Raw genomic sequence first — 22,157 nt, forward strand, 5'->3', positions numbered from 1 at the left:
TCAATGGAGCAGCACTTGGGCACGCTTGTACGTCCTCTGTTGAAATCCCTATCATATAAGTGGTTGCACTGAGGCAAGTGGTGTTACATCTTATCAGATTTGCTGAGAACTGCTGCCCCCGAAATACAGTTTGATTATGCATCCGTATGATAAGACATTCTGTCACCCTAGCAAAGTACGGTTTAGCCGTCAGAGCTGGGTGTGTTGAGGATATAGGTATTTGCGAACAAACATAACAATTAGTAACGTAATTCCATAGCCAATAAATGAACATGTCTGTACCACATATTAGTATGGTATATATGAGGGTGTCCATCTGTCTCGTTCACATTATGAATAAACCTCTTCTGACGTTGCTTGCGTTGTTCTCTGGCTCGGTCCACAGTGAGCTGCAATTCTTGGGTCAACCACCAGGCCAGGAATCCGAGGAGCACGAAACACACTAAGATCACAACGCAACCGGCTGCCCTACCAACAGTCCGGCAGCGGCGGCGCTGAGCACGCCGCTCCGGGGTCTGCTGTAGTTCAGTCATGATTGCTAGGATACAGTGTTGTTAACCACCTCACCTAATAGTGCAAGGATCTCCCTGCTTCACTGGCATTGAGACAATCTATTGCTAATTAAATAGACTCCCTTTGTAGCCAGACTTCCCCTTACACTGTGGAGGCAGCCAACACACGCTGTATCTTACAGTGACTTAGATGTATCCACGTTGATTTCTCCGCTATCTTTACTGCAGTTGGTGTTGTTAACAGCACTTGGTATAGACCTTCCCAATGAGGACTGGACTCTGATGAACACCCAGTCTCCTGGCTAGACTACTGGAAGGCCGTCCTGTGGAAGATCAAAATTATTCGGCAGTAAATGTGTTTAAGTTATCTCTTTCTGTGTTAATGTCTTTTCATAAAATTTGCTAATGTTTGTTCCTCATCTGCTGTTTTAGTATCCATGTCAAAATTGGTAGACGATATGGTCGTCCATAAAGTATCTCAAATGGTGTTAACCCTGATGGTGTTGGTGTTATTCTCATATACAATTTTACTAGGTCCAACATTCAATCCAGGTTTGTTTTGTCTCTTCTATACATTTCCTTAATCTTATTTTTATTGTGCCCTTTGTCCTTTCCACTAATCCGGCACTGTGTGGTTGATAAGCACAATGATTTTTGAGATTGACCTGTAGCGCTTCTCCTACGTATTGCACTATTGTATTAACAAATGCGCTCCATTATCTGAATAAACTGTTTCTGGTATTCCAAATCGTGGAATGATGTCTTTGCACAATGCCTTAGCCACTGTAAGTGCATCTGCATGTTTTGTAGGGAACAATTCTACCCATTTTGAGAAGGCATCAATTATGACTAAACAAAATTCCTTCCCTTCATGTTTACTCAGCTGTATATAATCCATATGAATCACTTGAAAGGGATATTGTGGTGTTGGAAATTTGCCTCTTTGGGGTCTCAAATTGCCTTGTGAGTTGTGTTTTGCACATGTCATGCATGCTCTACAATGCTGTTTTGCATATGCATCGAACCCATAAAGACAAAAAATAGATTGCAATTGCGATATCATACCCCCTGATGAGACATGCGTCACGCCATGGCTCATAATAGCTGCCCATTTAAACATATTTTTTGGCAATATGGGTTTCTTTTGTGGTCATATCCGGAGGGGTGTCATATAGGAGAAAAATAGAAAGAGCTGTTGCCGCCTTTGCGGTTTTGTCAGCAACGTCATTTCCTTTTGAAACACTGTCAGAGCCTTTGGTGTGAGCCGCACATTTGCATATAGCAATTTGGTTAGGCAATGACATCATCTGCTTTTTGGTTTGTGGTTTTGGAGCGTGCAAAATTGCTTCCTTCCTGTCAGACAGGATCGTGCGCCCTGTGGCTGATAATTCATGTCCTAAATATTTTACTTTATCCCTACACAACTGAACTTTGTTTTTACTCACTTTGTGGCCATTATCAAATAAGAAACATAATAATGCTACTGTGTCAGTTATGCAGTTTTCTCGTGTGTCAGAGGCAATCAGAATGTCATCAACATACACTAATAGTTGGCTATCTGCCGGTGGAACAAAATTGGCTAAACATGCTGACATGACTTGAGAATAAATAGTTGGGCTCTCTGCGTAACCCTGCGGTAATCTGGTAAATGTATATCGTTGACCTTTAAAGGTAAAAGCAAACCAGAATTGACTATCTGGGTGTACTGGTACGGAAAAAAAAAAAAAAATGCATTACTGATATCTATTACAGAAAAACAACTAGAATTTAATCTCAATGAGCTTAACAGTGTGTGCGGATCTGGTACACATGGTGCTCTTTTAATCACAGCAGCATTTACTGCCTGCAGATCTTGAATCATTCTCCATCCCACTGAGGGCGGAGCCTTTTTTTACAGGAACTATGGGTGTGTTACATGGTGAATCTGGACATGGCACTATTACTCCTGCTGTTAATAAATTCTCTATTACTGGCCTGATTCCTTCAATTGCATCAGGTTTCAATGGATACTGTCTTACACATGGTCTGTATTCTGTTTTTGGTCTTATAACTACAGGTTGTGCATTTTTTATCAGTCCTACGTCTGAAGGACCTGTTGTCCACAATCCTGATGGTACAGAAGAGAGAAGATCATCCTCTTCAGGACTCAACTGAAACACTCAGGATTGTGAAGTGGACACATTAATGTGTGTTCCAGCTGTCAGCACCAATGAGACATTAACTGGCACTTTATACAATTTAGTTGATGGACTGAACTCCGTTCGTGGTCCAACTCTGCTCCAATCAGTGGCTGACAAAGCTGTTATGACTGTCAGTCCCAATTCTTGCCATTCTGTCAAATATGGTTTACAAAGTGACACATGTAATGGCATACCTGTGAATCTCAATTTTAAAACATCTTCAGTGGCACCTGTTACTGTTATGACAGCTGTTGAGTTGCCATCATGAATCAAATCGGTCATTGTCAGCTTCACAGGTGAAACATTTTTCAATTTGTTTTCATACACTGGTGTTCCTGGCAATATGCCACTATGGACTCTAAATACACTCTCAAATCTGCATCTAAACTCTATCCATGGTTCTCCTTCTTTCTGAGTTGTCCTGGTAATTTCAGTATAATTTATCTTTGGTCCTAACACACCTTTTGCACGTGTAATCATAGCTTCCACTCTTGTTTTCAAGACTGGATCATCATGTGGCAATGGTACGCCATCCTGGTCTGCAGGATTCCAGTCTCCGCGTATCTGACTCCATTTTAGGGCCACATGCTTTCATCCACACCTGTTGGACTTCAGGTCCACTAAGGTGGTAAGAACTTCTAATGTTTTCTATATCCTGCATAAATCCCTCAATGTCGACATGTGGCGATGGTATCATGTCGACTGCTGCTTTGATATTATCAGCATTCCATGTTCGATATACGAGCATGGTTGATCGCTGTCCTGCTGTTCCTGCACGAGGATTTGGTACTTCTATCATAGGATAGGCACCTCCCTGGTCACTGTGTTCCACCATGGGAGGGGCTGTAGGCACTTTCGCTTGACTGCGTGTTTGTGGTTTTTCTGGTTTTTCACTTTTTACCTTAGGTTTTACTGCCAAATCATACTGTGGTGGCGGTACATCGTCATCCTCTGGTAGAGGAGGATATAAAGGTGGTGTCACCGACGATCCAGCCGGCGGTGGTTGTTGAGGCTGTTCTGGTTCTCTGTGCTGAATTATCACATCTTCTTCTGCTTTACCTACAGCTTTCTTTTTCCTTGCTTTCTCTAATTGTCGCTTCTCTGCTCCCTTCTGTCTGTTCTCTGCTTCCTCCTCCCAAAATGCCACTAAATCTGCCCCTACTTTCTGCATCTTTTTCTCATCACCTTTATGTTTCTGTTCTAACTCCTTCTTTAGCTTCTGTATACTGATCAGGTTCAGTCGTCCGTCAAAGTCATGTTTATTAATCCAGGTCTCCAATTTTTTGTTGTTTTTGGATTTTTTGCTTCCATAAATTTCCAGTCGTCAGTTGATAAATTTCCCTTATTTATAGACGTCTTACCCCCCATTATTATTATCCCTTGTTATAATTTGGACTTCAGACGGGGGCACACCTAGGGTGTTCTAAATCTGAAGTTTTCACACTTTCTTTGGACGTGACAATTAATTAGCCGTCGTGTGGTTGATTCCTTTCACCTCCCCGTAGGAAGCGGAATCACTTGCCTGCTGCTTCCACACGCACGGTTGTCACTAACGTTGTCCAAAGTATTACATTTTCACACAGTTATTTACACTTACACAAAACACTATTTACACATAGAAACACTTTTAATAATCGTACGCGTATTCTTATGCCAGGGGAGCTCGCCCTCCCGTGAAATTTAACTAATGTCCTGCATTAGGGGACTCCGTCGTCCCTGCCAAATTTAACTACTTTTTTACAGTGCACGTATTTCTACCCGGGATTTCCTTTACGTATTAAAACAGAGGAGTCCGTATCCTCCTTCCGGAATTTAACTACGTGCGTCCCTCGCAACCGTAGAGGAGTCCGCCCTCCTCGCGGAGCCATCGCTTACGGAGTTTAACTGTTTTATGTGATCACTTTTATCCCCTACCGGTACGCGTATATAAACAGAGGAGTCCGACCTCCTTACAGAGTGTAACTGCTTTGCATTAACAGACGATTCTGTATCATCGCTTGCGGAATTTAACTGTTTATGTGATCTGATCACCACTCACTCAGTACTATTTACAAAGAAATTCTACTCACTGACTCGACTTCCTGTCTGTCTTCTTCGGGAAAATCTCGTCAACCAGACGATGCCAACGGTGGTCGACAATTGCAGACACGATCAATCGATCGGACCTTGGCCAAGGATTTACGTCTGGACTTGACGACCTCCGCTGGACACCTCCGGTATTGTTGAGATCCCGGACGAGCCCCCAGTCAATGTTGGGTATTTTCTCCTCCAAACATTCTTAAAACCTTTGATAAGACAAACAGAGTCAAGAACCACCAGTGAGACAGAAAGTCAAATTTTACGCGCGGAGTGCAGTCAGGCTATACACCAAAGCTACACTAAAGTCTGGCCTGCGCTTCGCTCTTTTTATTAGTGAATCCCTCATCACATGAACAAAAACTTGTCCTAAGGGTGGGGGAATGACGCAAGACAAGTTTCTTCCCGTAACATAAACACACACGTCAATAAGTGCAGCTGTAAGCAAAAACAGTTTCTTTCTTTTACTCGTCGAAGGTCAGCACATCTCGTTCATCTGTTGCAGTTATCAGCTGTTCTGCATCTGCCTGGAGTGTCCTGGTCTTCACACTAAGCATCACGTCATAACAGTCAAAACAACCTTCAGTTCTTTTACTCCCAGTTCAGCCTGACCCCAGCATGCTAAAACAAGGTTGAATAACACGTACATTCTCGGGGTTAAGTGCAAACAGCACAACACCGTTCTCATCAGAAAGAAGACAAAAGGTACAAATGTTTAACAGTGATAACATATATATATATATATATATATATAAAATCCTTAACAGCATGTATAAAGTGAATAAAATTGGTCCTAGCACAGAACCTTGTGGAACTCCATAATTAACTTTAGTCTGTGAAGAAGATTCCCCATTTACATGAACAAACTGTAATCTATTAGACAAATATGATTCAAACCACCGCAGCGCAGTGCCTTTAATACCTATGACATGCTCTAATCTCTGTAATAAAATTTTATGGTCAACAGTATCAAAAGCAGCACTGAGGTCCAACAGAACAAGCACAGAGATAAGTCCACTGTCCAAAGCCATAAGAAGATCATTTGTAACCTTCACTAATGCTGTTTCTGTACTATGATGAATTCTAAAACCTGACTGAAACTCTTCAAATAGACCATTCCTCTGCAGGTGATCAGTTAGATGTTTTACAACTACCCTTTCAAGAATCTTTGAGAGAAAAGGAAGGTTGGAGATTGGCCTATAATTAGCTAAGATAGCTGGGTCAAGTGATGGCTTTTTAAGTAATGGTTTAATTACTGCCACCTTAAAGGCCTGTGGTACATAACCAACTAACAAAGATAGATTGATCATATTTAAGATTGAAGCATTAAATAATGGTAGGACTTCCTTGAGCAGCCTGGCAGGAATGGGGTCTAATAAGCATGTTGATGGTTTGGATGAAGTAACTAATGAAAATAACTCAGACAGAACAATCGGAGAGAAAGAGTCTAACCAAATACCGGCATCACTGAAAGCAGCCAAAGATAACGATACATCTTTGGGATGGTTATGAGTAATTTTTTCTCTAATAGTCAAAATTTTGTTAGCAAAGAAAGTCATGAAGTCATTACTAGTTAAAGTTAATGGAATACTCAGCTCAATAGAGCTCTGACTCTTTGTCAGCCTGGCTACAGTGCTGAAAAGATACCTGGGGTTGTTCTTATTTTCTTCAATTAGTGATGAGTAGAAAGATGTCCTAGCTTCACGGAGGGCTTTCTTATAGAGCAACAAACTCTTTTTCCAGGCTAAGTGAAGATCTTCTAAATTAGTGAGACGCCATTTCCTCTCCAACTTACGGGTTATCTGCTTTAAGCTACGAGTTTGTGAGTTATACCACAGAGTCAGACACTTCTGATTTAAAGCTCTCTTTTTCAGAGGAGCTACAGCATCCAAAGTTGTCTTCAATGAGGATGTAAAACTATTGACGAGATACTCTAGCTCCCTTACAGAGTTTAGGTAGCTACTCTGCACTGTGTTGGTATATGACATTAGAGAACATAAAGAAGGAATCATATCCTTAAACCTAGTTACAGCGCTTTCTGAAAGACTTCTAGTGTAATGAAACTTATTCCCCACTGCTGGGTAGTCCATCAGGGTAAATGTAAATGTTATTAAAAAATGATCAGACAGAAGGGAGTTTTCAGGGAATACTGTTAAGTCTTCTATTTCCATACCATAAGTCAGAACAAGATCTAAAATATGATTAAAGTGGTGGGTGGACTCATTTACTTTTTGAGCAAAGCTGATAGAGTCTAATAATAGATTAAATGCAGTGTTGAGGCTGTCATTCTCAGCATCTGTGTGGATGTTAAAATCGCCCACTATAATTATCTTATCTGAGCTAAGCACTAAGTCAGACAAAAGGTCTGAAAATTCACAGAGAAACTCACAGTAACGACCAGGTGGACGATAGATAATAACAAATAAAACTGGTTTTTGGGACTTCCAATTTGGATGGACAAGACTAAGAGACAAGCTTTCAAATGAATTAAAGCTCTGTCTAGGTTTTTGATTAATTAATAAGCTGGAATGGAAGATTGCTGCTAATCCTCCGCCCCGGCCCGTGCTATGAGCATTCTGACAGTTAGTGTGACTCGGGGGTGTTGACTCATTTAAACTAACATATTCATCCTGCTGTAACCAAGTTTCTGTTAGGCAGAATAAATCAATACGTTGATCAATTATTATATCATTTACCAACAGGGACTTAGAAGAAAGAGACCTAATGTTTAATAGACCACATTTAACTGTTTTAGTCTGTGGTGCAATTGAAGGTGCTATATTATTTTTTCTTTTTGAATTTTTATGCTTAAATAGATTTTTGCTAGTTATTGGTGGTCTGGGAGCAGGCACCGTCTCTACGGGGATGGGGTAATGAGGGGATGGCAGGGGGAGAGAAGCTGCAGAGAGGTGTATAAGACTACAACTCTGCCTCCTGGTCCCAACGCTAGACAGTCACAGTTTGGAGGATCCAAAAAAAAAATTGGCCAGATTTCTAGAAATGAGAGCTGCTCCCTCTAAAGTGGGATGGATGCCGTCTCTCCTAACAAGACCAGGTTTTCCCCAGAAGCTTTGCCAATTATCAATGAAGCCCACCTCATTTTTTGGACACCACTCAGACAGCCAGCAATTCAAGGAGAACATGCGGCTAAACATGTCACTCCCGGTCTGATTGGGGAGGGGCCCAGAGAAAACAACAGAGTCCGACATTGTTTTTGCAAAGTTACACACCGATTTAATGTTAATTTTAGTGACCTCCGATTGGCGTAACCGAGTGTCATTACTGCCGACGTGAATTACAGTCTTACCAAATTTACGCTTAGCCTTAGCCAGCAATTTCAAATGTCCTTCGATGTCGCCTGCTCTGGCCCCCGGATGACATTTGACTATGGTTGCTGGTGTCGCTAACTTCACATTTCTCAAAACAGAGTCGCCAATAACCAGAGTTTGATCCTCGGCAGGTGGGTCGTCGAGTGGGGAAAAACGGTTAGAGATGTGAACGGGTTGACGGTGTACACGGGGCTTCTGTTTAGGGCTACGCTTCCTCCTCACAGTCACCCAGTCAGCCTGCTTTCCCGACTGCACGGGATCTGCCAGGGGGGAACTAGCGGCGGCTAAGCTACCTTGGTCCGCACCGACTACAGGGGCCTGGCTAGCTGTAGAATTTTCCACGGTGCGGAGCCGAGCCTCCACTTCGCCCAGCCTGGCCTCCAAAGCTACGAATAAGCTGCACTTATTACAAGTACCGTTACTGCTAAAGGAGGCCGAGGAATAACTAAACATTTCACACCCAGAGCAGAAAAGTGCAGGAGAGACAGGAGAAGCCGCCATGCTAAATCGGCTAAGAGCTAGTAGCTACGCTAAGCTAGCGGATTCCCAAAAACACACAAAGTGAATAATGTGCAAATAATCCAGAGGTGATTCAGCAGAAGGAGTGCCCCAATCAAGGCACCAAACAGGCCATGAAGCAGCACAGGCAACGCACGACAACGGTGCTAAAATAAAATAAAAAAAATAAAAAATAAAAACGAAAGCGTTAGCAAGCTAGTTAGCCTGCCAACGCTAATGAAAGTTAGCTGATAAAAGTGCTCCGTCGCGATGTTTCGACCGTTAGAGGTCTTCCTTAGGCGTTGGAGCACAGTAAAAAGTAAAAAAAAAAAAAAAAAAAAATTAAAAAGTAAAAAGTCTTAAAAAGACTGTTAGTTCAAGTCCAAAGCAGCAGGTAGCAGTCTCTGTGTAAACAGTCCCAACAGAGAGCCCTCCAAATCCAACCGAGCCCTCCAAATCCAACTGAGCCCTCCAAATCCAACCTAACCGTCCAACCGTCGTCCTCTCACTATCCGCCAATCCAATCTCCAACAGACTTCACAGGTGTACGGCTGCACACAGATCACAATTTGAAAAAAACACTCAGAAAATACAGCAGAGAAGATTACCTCTAGTGGTAGATGATTTCTCGGCGAGGAGGTGGAGTTGTAATCCGCTTCTTATGAGGTGGTTGATGAGAGACAGCTGGTGTGGTTGACAAGTGACAGCTGTCACTTCCAATGGCTCCAGCGCCCTCTCATGCTTGAAGCCCGCACTCCAAGCAGGGCGCCGACTGGTGGTGGTGGGCCAGCAGTACCTCCTCTTCAGCGGCCCACACAACAGGACCCCCCCCCCAACGGGCGCCTCCTGGCGCCCGACCAGGCTTGTCCGGGTGTCGGCGGTAGAAATCGGCCAGGAGGGCCGGGTCCAGGATGAAGCTCCTCTTCACCCAGGAGCGTTCTTCGGGTCTGTACCCCTCCCAGTCCACCAAGTACTGAAAACCCCGGCCCATCCGACGGACGTCCAGGATCCGACGAACAGTCCACGCCGGCTCCCCGTCGATGATTCGGGCAGGAGGTGGCTCAGGTCCAGGGGTGCAGAGTGGTGAGGCGTGGTATGGCTTGAGTCTAGAGACATGAAAAACCGGGTGGATCCGCAGTGAAGCCGGGAGTGTCAGCTTCACTGCGGCCGGACTGAGGATCTTGGCGATGGGGAATGGTCCAATGAAACGGTCCTTCAGTTTTTGGGATGCCACTTGGAGCGGGATGTCCTTAGTGGATAACCACACCTCCTGCCCCAGTTGGTATGCAGGGGCCGGGGATCGCCGGCGATCTGCATGGGCCTTAGCCCTCATCCGGGCCCGCAACAGGGCAGAACGGGCGGTCCGCCACACCCGGCGGCACCTCCGCAGGTGGGCCTGGACCGAGGGTACCCCGACCTCTCCCTCCACAAGTGGGAACAATGGGGGCTGGTAGCCCAGACATGCTTCAAAAGGGGAGAGGCCGGTGGCAGATGACACTTGGCTGTTGTGAGCGTACTCGATCCAGGCCAGATGGTTACTCCAGGCCGCCGGATGCGCGGAGGTTACACAGCGAAGGGCCTGTTCTAAGTCCTGGTTCGCCCGCTCTGCCTGGCCGTTCGTCTGTGGGTGATACCCGGACGAGAGACGTACGGTGGCCCCCAGCTCCTTACAAAAACTCCTCCAGACCTGCGAGGAGAACTGGGGACCACGATCCGAGACGATGTCCGACGGTATCCCATGCAGACGCACGACATGGTGGACCAGGAGGTCTGCTGTCTCCTGGGCCGTTGGGAGCTTCGGGAGGGCCACGAAGTGGGCCGCCTTGGAGAACCGGTCCACTATCGTCAGTATGGCAGTGTTGCCCTGGGACGGCGGGAGGCCCGTGACGAAGTCCAGGCCGATGTGGGACCAGGGGCGATGAGGCACAGGCAGGGGTTGGAGGAGACCCCTGGTCTTGTGATGGTCCGCCTTGCCCCTGGCACAGGTGGTACAGGCCTGGACGTAGTCCCGGACGTCGGCTTCCAGTGATGCCCACCAGAAGCGCTGCTGGACTACTGCCACGGTCCTACGCACTCCGGGATGACAGGAGAACTTGGATCCGTGGCAGAAGTCCAAGACGGCAGCCCTAGCCTCTGGTGGGACGTAAAGTTTGTTCTTCGGACCATCTCCCGGGTCCGGGTTCCTTGCCAGGGCCTCCCGGACGGTTTCCTCCACGTCCCAGGTGAGGGTGGCCACGACAGTGGACTCGGGAAGGATGGTTTCGATGGGGTCCAACAACTCAGCCTTGGCCTCCTCTTCATGCACCCGGGACAGTGCATCGGACCGTTGACTCCTAGTCCCGGGGCGGTAGGTGATCCGGAAGTCAAAGCGTCCGAAGAACAGGGACCAGCGGGCTTGCCTGGGGTTCAGCCGCTTGGCGGTGCGGATGTACTCCAGGTTCCGGTGGTCCGTGAAAACCGTGAAAGGCTCTGTAGCTCCCTCCAACAGGTGTCTGCACTCTTCCAGAGCCTCCTTCACCGCGAGGAGTTCCCGATTGCCCACGTCATAATTCCTCTCAGCGGGGGTCAACCTGCGGGAAAAGTAGGCACAAGGATGGAGAACTTTATCGGACTCCCCGCTCTGGGACAGCACGGCTCCTATCCCTGAGTCTGAGGCGTCCACCTCCACTACAAACTGGCGAGTAGGATCAGGCTGCACCAGAACTGGCACAGACGAAAACCGGCGTTTCAACTCCCTAAACGCGGCCTCGCACCGGTCCGACCAGGTGAAGGGGACCTTAGTGGCAGTCAGGGCAGTCAGGGGGCTAACAACCTGACTGTAACCCTTAATGAACCTCCTGTAGAAGTTTGCAAAGCCGAGGAACAGCTTCCTACGGCTTTTTGGTTGGGGCCAATCCCTCACCGCCGCAACCTTGGCCGGATCCGGGGCGACGGAGTTGGAGGAGATGATAAACCCCAGGAAGGACAAAGAAGTGCGGTGAAACTCACACTTCTCGCCCTTCACAAACAACCGGTTTTCTAACAACCGCTGTAGGACCTGACGTACATGCTGGACATGAGTCTCAGGGTCCGGAGAAAAGATGAGTATATCATCCAGATATATGAAGACAAACCGGTGCAGGAAGTCCCGCAAGACGTCGTTAACCAATGCTTGGAACGTCGCGGGCGCATTGGTGAGACCAAACGGCATGACCAGGTACTCAAAATGACCTAACGGGGTGTTAAATGCCGTCTTCCATTCGTCTCCCTTCCGGATCCGAACCAGGTGGTACGCATTCCTAAGATCAAGTTTGGTGAATATTTGAGCTCCATGCAGGGGCGTGAACACCGAATCCAAGAGGGGCAATGGGTATCGATTGCGAACCGTGATCTCGTTCAACCCCCTGTAATCGATGCATGGACGGAGTCCGCCGTCTTTCTTACCCACAAAAAAGAAGCCGGCACCCATCGGAGAGGTGGAGTTCCGGATCAAGCTGGCGGCTAAGGAGTCCCGGATGTAGGTCTCCATTGATTCGCGTTCCGGACGTGAGAGGTTGTACAGTCTACTGGACGGGTACTCAACGTCCGGAATCAAATCAATGGCACAATCGTACGGTCGGTGCGGGGGAAGAGTGAGTGCCAGATCTTTGCTGAAAACATCAGCCAGATCATGGTACTCCTCGGGCACCGCCGTCAGATTGGGAGGGACTTTAACCTCCTCCTTAGCCGTGATCCCGGGTGGAACCAAGGATCCTAAACACTCCCGGTGGCAGGCTTCGCTCCACTGCGCCACTACCCCAGACGGCCAATCGATCCGGGGATTGTGTTTCACCATCCAAGGAAAACCCAAAATCACTTGGGAGGTAGAAGGTGTCACGTAAAACACGATCTCCTCCCTGTGATTCCCAGACACAACCAGAGTCACGGGCTGTGTCCGGTGTGTGATTAACGGGAGTAGAGTGCCATCTAGTGCCCGTCCCTTCAAAGGCGAAGGCAGAGCCACTAGAGGGAGCCCTACTTCCTTTGCCCATCTGCTATCCAACAGATTCCCTTCTGACCCCGTGTCTACCAGTGCTGGGGCGTGAAGGGTTAAATCCCCACTCAGGATTATCACTGGGATTCGTGCTGATCTGCGGGGTCTCCCCGTGTACATGTTATGGCCCACCCTTAGCCCAGTTTCTAAGGACGGGCGTTGGTGTTTGACCGTTTGGGGCAGTCTTTTAACATGTGCTCACATGAGCCACAGTAAAAACACTCCCCGCGGGCCAGCCTCCTTTGTCTGACATCAGATCTCACTTTGGCCCTGCTCGTGTCCATAGCTTCGTCAGCAGGGGGAGCTGTTGCCACACGGAGCCCTCTGGCAATGGAACGTGGGGACGACGTCACCCCTTCGGACCTGGAAGAGAGAGGGACGGCTTGTGCCCGGCCACGCCCCCCGGCCTGCTCCCGACGGTGTTCATTTAAGCGGTTGTCTAAGCGTATAACCAGATTGACAAGCCCGTCGAAATCCTGCGGTTCGTCCTTAGCCAGTAAATGCTCCTTCAGTATTGGAGACAGTCCGCTTATGAAGGCAGCGCGGAGCACAACGTCATTCCAGCCAGACCTCGCAGCTGCGATGCGGAAGTCGACAGCGTAATCAGCTGCGCTCCGACGCCCCTGTCTCATTGACAGCAGCACGGTCGAGGCGGTCTCGCCTCTGTTGGGATGATCAAACACTTGTTTGAATTCCCGTATAAACCCAGCATATGATGTCAGAAGCCATGAATCCTGTTCCCAGAGCGCTGTAGCCCAAGCGCGTGCCTCACCTCGAAGCAGATTAATTACATAAGCCACCCGGGTGGCGTCTGATGCGTACATAACGGGACGCTGTGCAAAAACGAGCGAACACTGCATTAGGAAGGCTGCGCACGTTTCGACACAGCCTCCGTACGGTTCGGGAGGGCTTATGTAAGCTTCAGGGGACGGTGGGGGGGGTTGTTGAACGGCCAGTGGAACGTCTGTATTAGGCCCCGGGCCAGCAGGAGGAGACACTGCAGCGACGCTCGACTCGCGTGCTTCCACTCTGGCGGTGAGAGCCTCCATCCTCCGATTGAGGATTGCATTTTGCTCGGTTACCAGATGTAACTGAGCAGTGAAAGCGGTAAGGATTTGCTGCAGATCACTTACCACGCCTCCTGCTGACGCCTGCGCTCCTTGTTCTCCCATTGGCTGTTCAAGCTGTGGTTGACGCCCCTCGGGATCCATGACGAATGGCCGAGAAATCCTGTTGTGAAGGTGTAGTAACACAGACCCACAACAGGGGGCGCAAATGAACAGACAATGGAAAAGAAAAGGAGTAACAATTTAATGTTGTGAAGGCACACAACGGAATACAGACAGAAAAATAATGGATGCCAATCGTACACAAGAGGACTGTGGGCAGGCTCGAAGATAGGAGACCTCTGGTGATCGAAGAGCCGGGGCCCACACCGCTTCCACCACCAACGGCCTGAGAACACCGGAGCCGCCAAGTCCTGAGTCCCCAGGTGGTCTCTGTCCTCCGTTGTCGGCCCTGGTACTGCTGGCAGACAAGAAACAGATGACGGTGAGTGTGAGTCCTCACGCCCAGCAACCTTTACACACAATTCCTCCGGGAGGGAAAACCTCCACCTCCAGATACGTTATCACTCATGCAGCTCCTGTTTGTCCCTCTTCTGGATGGAGTGAGAGACGAAGACCGTCGTCCTCTCACTATCCGCCAATCCAATCTCCAACAGACTTCACAGGTGTACGGCTGCACACAGATCACAATTTGAAAAAACACTCAGAAAATACAGCAGAGAAGATTACCTCTAGTGGTAGATGATTTCTCGGCGAGGAGGTGGAGTTGTAATCCGCTTCTTATGAGGTGGTTGATGAGAGACAGCTGGTGTGGTTGACACGTGACAGCTGTCACTTCCAATGGCTCCGGCGCCCTCTCATGCTTGAAGCCCGCACTCCAAGCAGGGCGCCGACTGGTGGTGGTGGGCCAGCAGTACCTCCTCTTCAGCGGCCCACACAACATTATGGTCATTTTTATGCACAGTCCCTCCAGTTTCAGAGGTGATAAGTAATTGGACAATTGAATTACATGGATTTTCATGGCCAGGAAACACCTGACCATTTTCCTTCTTCCTGTTCCCTCATTATTCCATGGGACATGAAGCAGTTAAAAGCTCAGGAATTAATTTCAAGTGTTGAATTTTGCATTTAATAAGTCTTCATTGGAATTCTCAGTATGATGTAAAACGAGTTAACAAAACAAGTGAAGGAAGTCATAATTGGGCTTAAAACCAAAACAAACAAAAAACAAACATATCAGATAAATACAACCTTTAGGAGTGGTGAGATGTAGAGTAACACCAAACGTCTTGGAATGCGACTAAAGTGGATGATGACAGAATATTTCCCTTGTTGCAGAACAACACCTTTATATTTGTCCAAGTGCAGAAGGACACCTTCATGAATGTAGATACAGAAGGTTTAGGCCAATCCTCAAACTGCTGGTAACACTCAAGAACAGAATGGCCTGAAAACATCTAAAAATTCCACCCATATCTGGAAGAAAACTCTTTGGACAGATGAGACTAACATGTACCAAAATGGTGGAAAGAGATGAATTTGGACTGGGAAAGGAACAGCTCTTGATCTGAATATACCACATCCTCTATATGAAGCCAGAAAAACCCACAGAGGCCTGGCAAAACATCTCAAAGTAGTAAATTCAGCATTTGGTGACTTCAGACAGTCACTGACTGCAAAGTAATTTCATCCAAGTATTAATAATAATCCTTATGTTTATAATTATGGGTTTGTTCAGTTACTTTTGGCCTCTGAAAGTGTCGAGTGTGTGTGATGGTTAATGTGATAATCTTCATCATTTCATGTCCAGTGTGGTTGTGTGTGTTGCGGCAACACTACAAAAATTGCTTAACGTTATTAGGTACACCTTGCTAGTGCCGGGTTGGACCCCGTTTTGCCTTCAGCCTTAATTCTTTGTGAAAAAGATTCAACAAGGTGTTGGAAACATTCCTCGGAGATGTTGGTCCATATTGACATGATAACATCACACAGTCGCCCATTCAGCCAGTCTGTTCCTTTTCCTCTGACATCAACAAGGCATTTTCATCCACACACGGATATCTTCTCTTTTTGCCACCATTCTCCGTACACCCTAGACTCTGGTTGTATGTGAAAATCCCAGTAGATCAGCAGTTTCTGAAGTAGCTGCACCTTGTTTTCATACAACAAATCGAGGCTTCAGTATCTCATGTGCCTTCTGGCAAATTGTGGCTGAAATTTGTGCTTACTAAAATCCTTCTCTGTGTCACTCCACCATGAAGTTGTGTAACTGGTGGTGCAACAAATGTTGCACTCTGCACAGTTTCTGCTTTCACGGCTACAGAAGCTTGTAACTCCTTTGGCGTTCTTTTACAGCCACTGGGTTTTTGAGAACTGCCTCCTCCAGATGAGTGTTTCTTAATCATTGTCGTAAATTAAGTACATGACGCATTCAGCCACTTGTAAATGTTTGTGTTCATCCCCAGACCTGTTTATAGTAAACTGACTGAGAAAAGTGATGGTTTGTATTTCAATTTAATGTGTCCAATTAATTATGAACTCTATGTATAAAAATAGTCATAATTCTTCAGTACTTCATGCAGTATTTTTGTTAAACATCTTGACTTAAAGCTGAAAGTCTTCATTATAAGCACATCTTGATTGTTTTATTTATTCTATTATATATTATACTGAACAACTAAAGAAAGGCAAATATGTTTTAGTGTTGCTTTATGAGTAAAATGCCTGTCAGATTTTGTACAGGGTGTACAGGATAGTAAATGAAGGTGTATTTGAGTTTATGGAGTCAATAAACAGACAGGTAACTGGATCAGATCACAGTCGATAGCGAGTGCGACCACCAGGTGCTGCAATTAATGCAGTGAATCTTCTGCACTAAATGGCAAATTTCCTTTTGGGGAAAGGCCTGCCACTCCTCCCTCTAGGCATTCTGGAGTTGAACAAAGTGTTCTGTATTGGGATATGAGCGCAAACACGCCGACCCAGAATATCCAACAAGTGTTCCATGGCTCTGTCATGCGTCCTCCTTGTATCATGGAACCTCCTCTTAACTAGCTGACAGGTGACTTGTGAACATTTAAACGTCTGGCTGTGCTCCATGCTGTCAAACCAGCATCCAGCGTGCCAATGGCGCGTGCATGAACAGTTTGAGTGAGGTGTGGCTTGGCACAAATGCAGCAAATTTCAAATTTTATCATTTGCTTTTATAGGCCCCTCATACCCCAACAAAAATCACCATTCCTAATTGTTACAGAAGGAGAGTCACTGCTCAAAACATCCATCATTCTGTCCAGGTGCTTGCAAACATATGTTCTGTAATTTAAAACTCCTTACTCCTTTGTGGAAGAAAAACTTGCATTTCTTTTGTTGCTCAGTATATTATTTTATATTCCATTGTGATGGTGTACAGTGGCAACATTGTCGCTGTCCAAATACTTATGGACCTGACTGTTTTCAATAAGGATGGGATGACTAGTTGTAATATTCAACTACGACTAGCTAACATCTGACTAGCTGACTATTTTTTTATTAGTCCACTGGTAGAAAGCCATTTATTAAGTTCATTTAACCCTTTAAAGAATAGAGCTGCTGGAGCTGCCACCACTTCCTTCACTCAGTGAAGAAAGTGTGTGAACCTCGGCAGGTGTACTAGTCAGCTCAAATGGGTCGCTATGCCTAGTAAATTAATCCAGGTATTCATGCTAATGCTGTTTTTTTTTATATTTGTGATTTGTACTTATACTTGTTAAAATAAATGTCACATTTGAGTTTCACCATGAAGATTTGAAATTGGCTTAATTCATCCAGTGTCAAATTTAGATGTTGACTAGTCAATAACTAATGGTACCTGACTAGTCGACTAATGATTTTCATTAGGTGTCCCAACCCTAGTTTTCAAGAATATGCTGTCCAGCCCTTTTTTAATTTTTTGCTTTCATACACCATATTGTGCCATTTTAAATCTTCTTTTCTCTATGTCTCTTTTCCCACTTTTGTGAATTGTTCCCAAAGTTGATCAGGTTGAGGTTCTCTGTCTTGCTCAAAGAAACTTTAGCACTCGGGGATCAAACCACACAACCCTCTGCCAAAGTAATTCTGTTGGTTGCTTTGAACTTTTCTTACATTTAGGAGAATGTTGAGCATTGGAACAGTAATTTAATTTCTGCAAACTAATACTTTGATATTTGTGTTGTTGTTCTTTGTCTGCACCTGATTAATTCATTCACACTGCCTGAACAGTATGACTTAATGTGACGTTTGATTTAGAAAACCATCTTATATTCATCTGAGGCAGTGTGGCGTTGTCTGAGTAGATGGCCGCGGCTTTGAGAACGGATTTTTGCTGCTGTTGTTGATCTGTCATCCTTCACCAGCAGCTCTTTGGCTTGTTAGTTCACAGTGAACGCAGTCTTTGGTTTCATTGTCAGCACACAGTGTGGTTTTGTTGGCCTGGTTGACTCATTCATCCACATCACCAGACGTGATTCTGTTTTTGTCTTTCTAACAGAAATCCAGTTCGCTTGTCGGCGTTCCGATCTCTGGGGTGAGGACTCTTCATATTATGTCACTCTGATCGAAGAAATCTTTGTGCTTTCATGTTTACAAAGAGCTAACGAGAGCGATGCGCTTGTCTCGTTGCTTTTGGCCTGATGTGTTTGTGTGAAACCATTTTACTGTGTCCTGCTTTTTTTTTTATGATTGTATTCATGTGTTCACCCTCTTTCTGTCTCAGTGTCTGGGCGATCAGTCGGCTGCTCTGGTTGGTCAGATGTGCTTCAAAGAAGGCCAGACCAAAAACACGTAACTATCCTGCCGCTTCCTTCTCTTCATCGCTTGGTGTGAGTCAACACAGGCATGTACTGTGTTTCCTGTAAATGTGGAAGAATGTACCCACCATCCTTTGCCCTGGTGCAGTGGCATTGTCTGCCATCCTCAGAACAAGATGCCAGCTGCAGTGACAACATTACGCAATACTGGAATAAAGTGTCTCTCACACACACACACACACACACACACACACACACACACACACACACACACACACACACACACACACACACACACACACGCAGAAGTATAAAAAATACAGGCACCAAAATGTAACTTTATATGTAAAAACACACAAACATTGAAAAATGGTGGCAGAGACAATCATCACATCACAACACTTTCAGCTGTACTCACCCGTTTAGGTGTAATGATTTACAACAACCTGACAAGAACAATAATAGGAACAACATTCACGTGTAATTGCAGGAAGGTTTTAGCCAGCACAGTGTTCCCGCTGTGTTTTATTTACAGTTATTCAGAGATATATACTCCTCCAAATGCACATCTATTAAAAACCAACAATACCAGCCATAAATAATGAGCTAAAACCGCTGCCAGGTCTCACACTGCACCCTGCAACACCGAGAATAATTAACTTTATCCTGCTCGGCACAGTTGTTTCGTCCTAATGTGTGTTCTCACAATTGTAATAAAATGTATTTTTTGTGCATCTTGTACATTATGTCCTGTGTGGTATGTGGGTCGTGAGGGGAAGAAAGCGAGGTGCACCGTAGAGCTGTGCCACATTCAAGGTTCAGATTTGGTGAACTTTAACCGTGCAACCACTGCATGCTGACCTTTGTAAGCACAGCCAGTGAGTGTAACACAGGGCAGAGCCTGGGCGCACGGAGGACCAGAAGCTAATACGAAATGCATCATGTTTTTCAGAATTGTGTGACACCAAAGGTTTTTTTTTTTTTTTAAATCTGCATTGGCTTTCAAATCCAACTTTCTGGACTGTTTTTAACATGGACTGATTTTCAAAATACCAGGTGCAGCTCATGTACTGATTAACTGACGTGTGTCTCCAACAGCATTTTGCTGGTTGTAAATAAACCAAATGCAACAGCTGTGCAAAAACATGTTTTTGTCGTAATCAGGTGTAAACACGGAATAATGTCATTTGAGTATCAGGAAATGCTTGTTTTTAGAAATGTGGGAAAACTTGGTAACAGTGGCTCCTTGCCAGACGAGCTTGAGATTGAGTGTTGGGATGTTAAACTACAACGTAGCCTGAACTTTAGTGGCCACACGTCTGTGACTAACTCAGTGAAACTCTGGTTATTTACAGGTGTTATACCAAAGCGTTCCATTACTTATGCAACCCAGCATCTTGGCTTTTAAATTTTTAATTAATTTATATCAACTTGTAGAGATTTACTTTCAGTTTTAAATTTTATAAATTTTATTTTTGTATTTTTTGTATTTGAAATTGCATTCGGTATTTTAACATTTCCATAATCCCCTTGCGCTTCCAGAATGCACTGCGGCGCCAGCAGAGTTCCAGTGTCTCACAGCGCATGTAATCATTGGCAAGCAAGGATGTGAATAGCGCCGATTCAGTGAGTTCACAAGCAATTTTGATAATGACATGTTCTCTCAAGTTGAGAGAGTTATCTAGAGGAGGGTGTAGCACCTGTGATGAACTTCTGCTGTGCCCCATGTTGTCTTGTTGTCCATACTTCACAAGGTGTGTTTCATCATGGACCGCCAGACGGCGCGAGATTCACAACTGCGAAACACAGACTAAACAAATTAAAATGTGTGAAATACCAAGTTTTCCAGTACTTTTGGAGGGCACTGTACAAGGTATTTCATGTTTTCTGTGGTCAGCTTTGTTTGTCACTATCCATCCATTCCTGCATTTTAGGCCTACAACTTATAGCAAAAACATTTGTGAGACTAAGCATTACCACTTTGTAATGATGCCATTTCTTGCCACAATATTTAAAAGATGCTTTGGTATTGAAGACACCAAGAGATGAAGTGTTTCAGGTGATATTTTGTCCTGTTCTCTCTGCACACTACACATTATAAGGTGTGGAACCGTGCGGGGCTGTTATCATTGCAGTTTTTTTTATTCGCAGCCGTAAGTTGTGCTTGTCAAGAAAAACTGCTGTCCTTCCACAATAGCAAACCTTCCACGTCCTAAAACCCGGGGTGGTCAAAAAGCTCTGCCTGCCAAAAAATATGATATTTATAAATGCCTTTTTGACAGAATTTTGGCTTTCAAGTAGGAGATGTCCAGAGGCCCTGAAATGCTCACATCGCCCACTAGATGGCAACAAAAAAGCTACTCAAATGTGCAACAAGGTCTCAAGTGTTTTATTCATTTGAGAAATTAAAGTTTGGTTAAAACATAAAAAAAAAAAAAAAAAAAAATCCCAGTCATGTCCCTGACCTTATGGGCAATTTACATATTTTTTGTTTCAAAATTCTCCACACATTCTCTATTAGGGACAGGTCAGGACTGCAGGCAGGTCAGTCCAGTACCTGTATACTCTTCTTTGACAGCCACACCTCTGTAATGTGTGCAAAATGTGGTTTTGCATTGGCTTGATGAAAAATGCATGAACATCCGTGGAAAAGATGTCATCTTCAATGCAGAATATGTTGCTCTAATATCTCAGTGTACTTTTATGCATTAGTGCTGCCATCACAGAAGTGTAAATTACTTTTGCCAGGGCACTGACACAACCCCATACCATGACACAGCCTGACTATTGTTGCTAACAGTTTGAATCATCCTTTTTGTCTTTGGTCTGGAGTTCACAGTATCCATTTCTGTTGTGTGTTGGGGGGTTTGGCTGGATGTTTTTGTGTTGTTTTCTTTTCTTTGCTCTCCAGGTGGTATGCAAACTGTTTTTTGTCTGTGGAGACGGTGCTGGCAGAAGAATTCTTCACCCTCATCAACATATTGGCTGCACTTGTGGAGGATGTCCACGTGCAGGCCTAATGACTCGCAGCACCTGTGGATGATGCCTCACGTGCAGACTTAAGGACTTTCAGCTGAAGCAGATAATTAGATGGCATTCTGCATTTAAGCCATGAGTGGTTCAAGCAGAATTGCCGGGAACTCGACCTTGTGACGTTCGTTTGTGAGACGCTGAGGACAGCGCCTGGGTTTGACACATCGTGCCTGTGAAGGAGGACGGGTGAGGGACACATGCTGTCAGCACACATCGAGGTGATGATTGTCTGAAAAGTGTTATTAGTAATTGGTATTTGTTACGCAGTAGATTTGAACATTGATGAGAATTGTGCGCTCACTTCTCACGGGCCGTGGCGTGCGGACTGATGATCCTCCACCTGTTGTGAGACGCTGCTCATTTACATAAAGTTTAAATTCAGACCTGAATGTGTTGCTGATAGGTGTGCCTTTGAAGGATATTAGTTGTAGCTGTTGACTTTACCTCACCTCTTCTATCCTTCACAGAGTCAGTTGTCATGTCCACCTGGGGGGTGTTGCGGTGAATTTGAGTCCAGAAGCGGCGGGCTTCGATCCCTTGGGCGCTGGAGAGCGCGCCGTCCTTCCCTCCGCCAGCAAACCGTACTTATGTTGTACCACAATTATTGTACAGAAAGGAAATAAATGTTTGTTTATTGAACCGCTTTTCTGGTATTTAGCAGCTGGGTTCAGTCCAGGACGCAGG

At 45.5% G+C, this 22,157-nt stretch overlaps 1 protein-coding gene across 1 annotated transcript in view; it reads left to right on the top strand.

Annotated features, from left to right (window-relative positions):
- Window positions 1–22,157, top strand: part of LOC117524468 (glycerol kinase-like) — a 64,219-nt gene that overhangs the window by 21,920 nt on the left and 20,142 nt on the right. The window contains exons 9-10 of the mRNA XM_034186261.1: window positions 18,182–18,217; window positions 18,407–18,474. Of these exons, the coding sequence (XP_034042152.1) occupies window positions 18,182–18,217; window positions 18,407–18,474 (104 nt within the window). The remainder of the gene's footprint in view (window positions 1–18,181; window positions 18,218–18,406; window positions 18,475–22,157) is intronic.

Source organism: Thalassophryne amazonica, chromosome 14 (assembly GCF_902500255.1).
Source record: "Thalassophryne amazonica chromosome 14, fThaAma1.1, whole genome shotgun sequence".
Lineage (NCBI taxonomy): Eukaryota > Metazoa > Chordata > Actinopteri > Batrachoidiformes > Batrachoididae > Thalassophryne > Thalassophryne amazonica.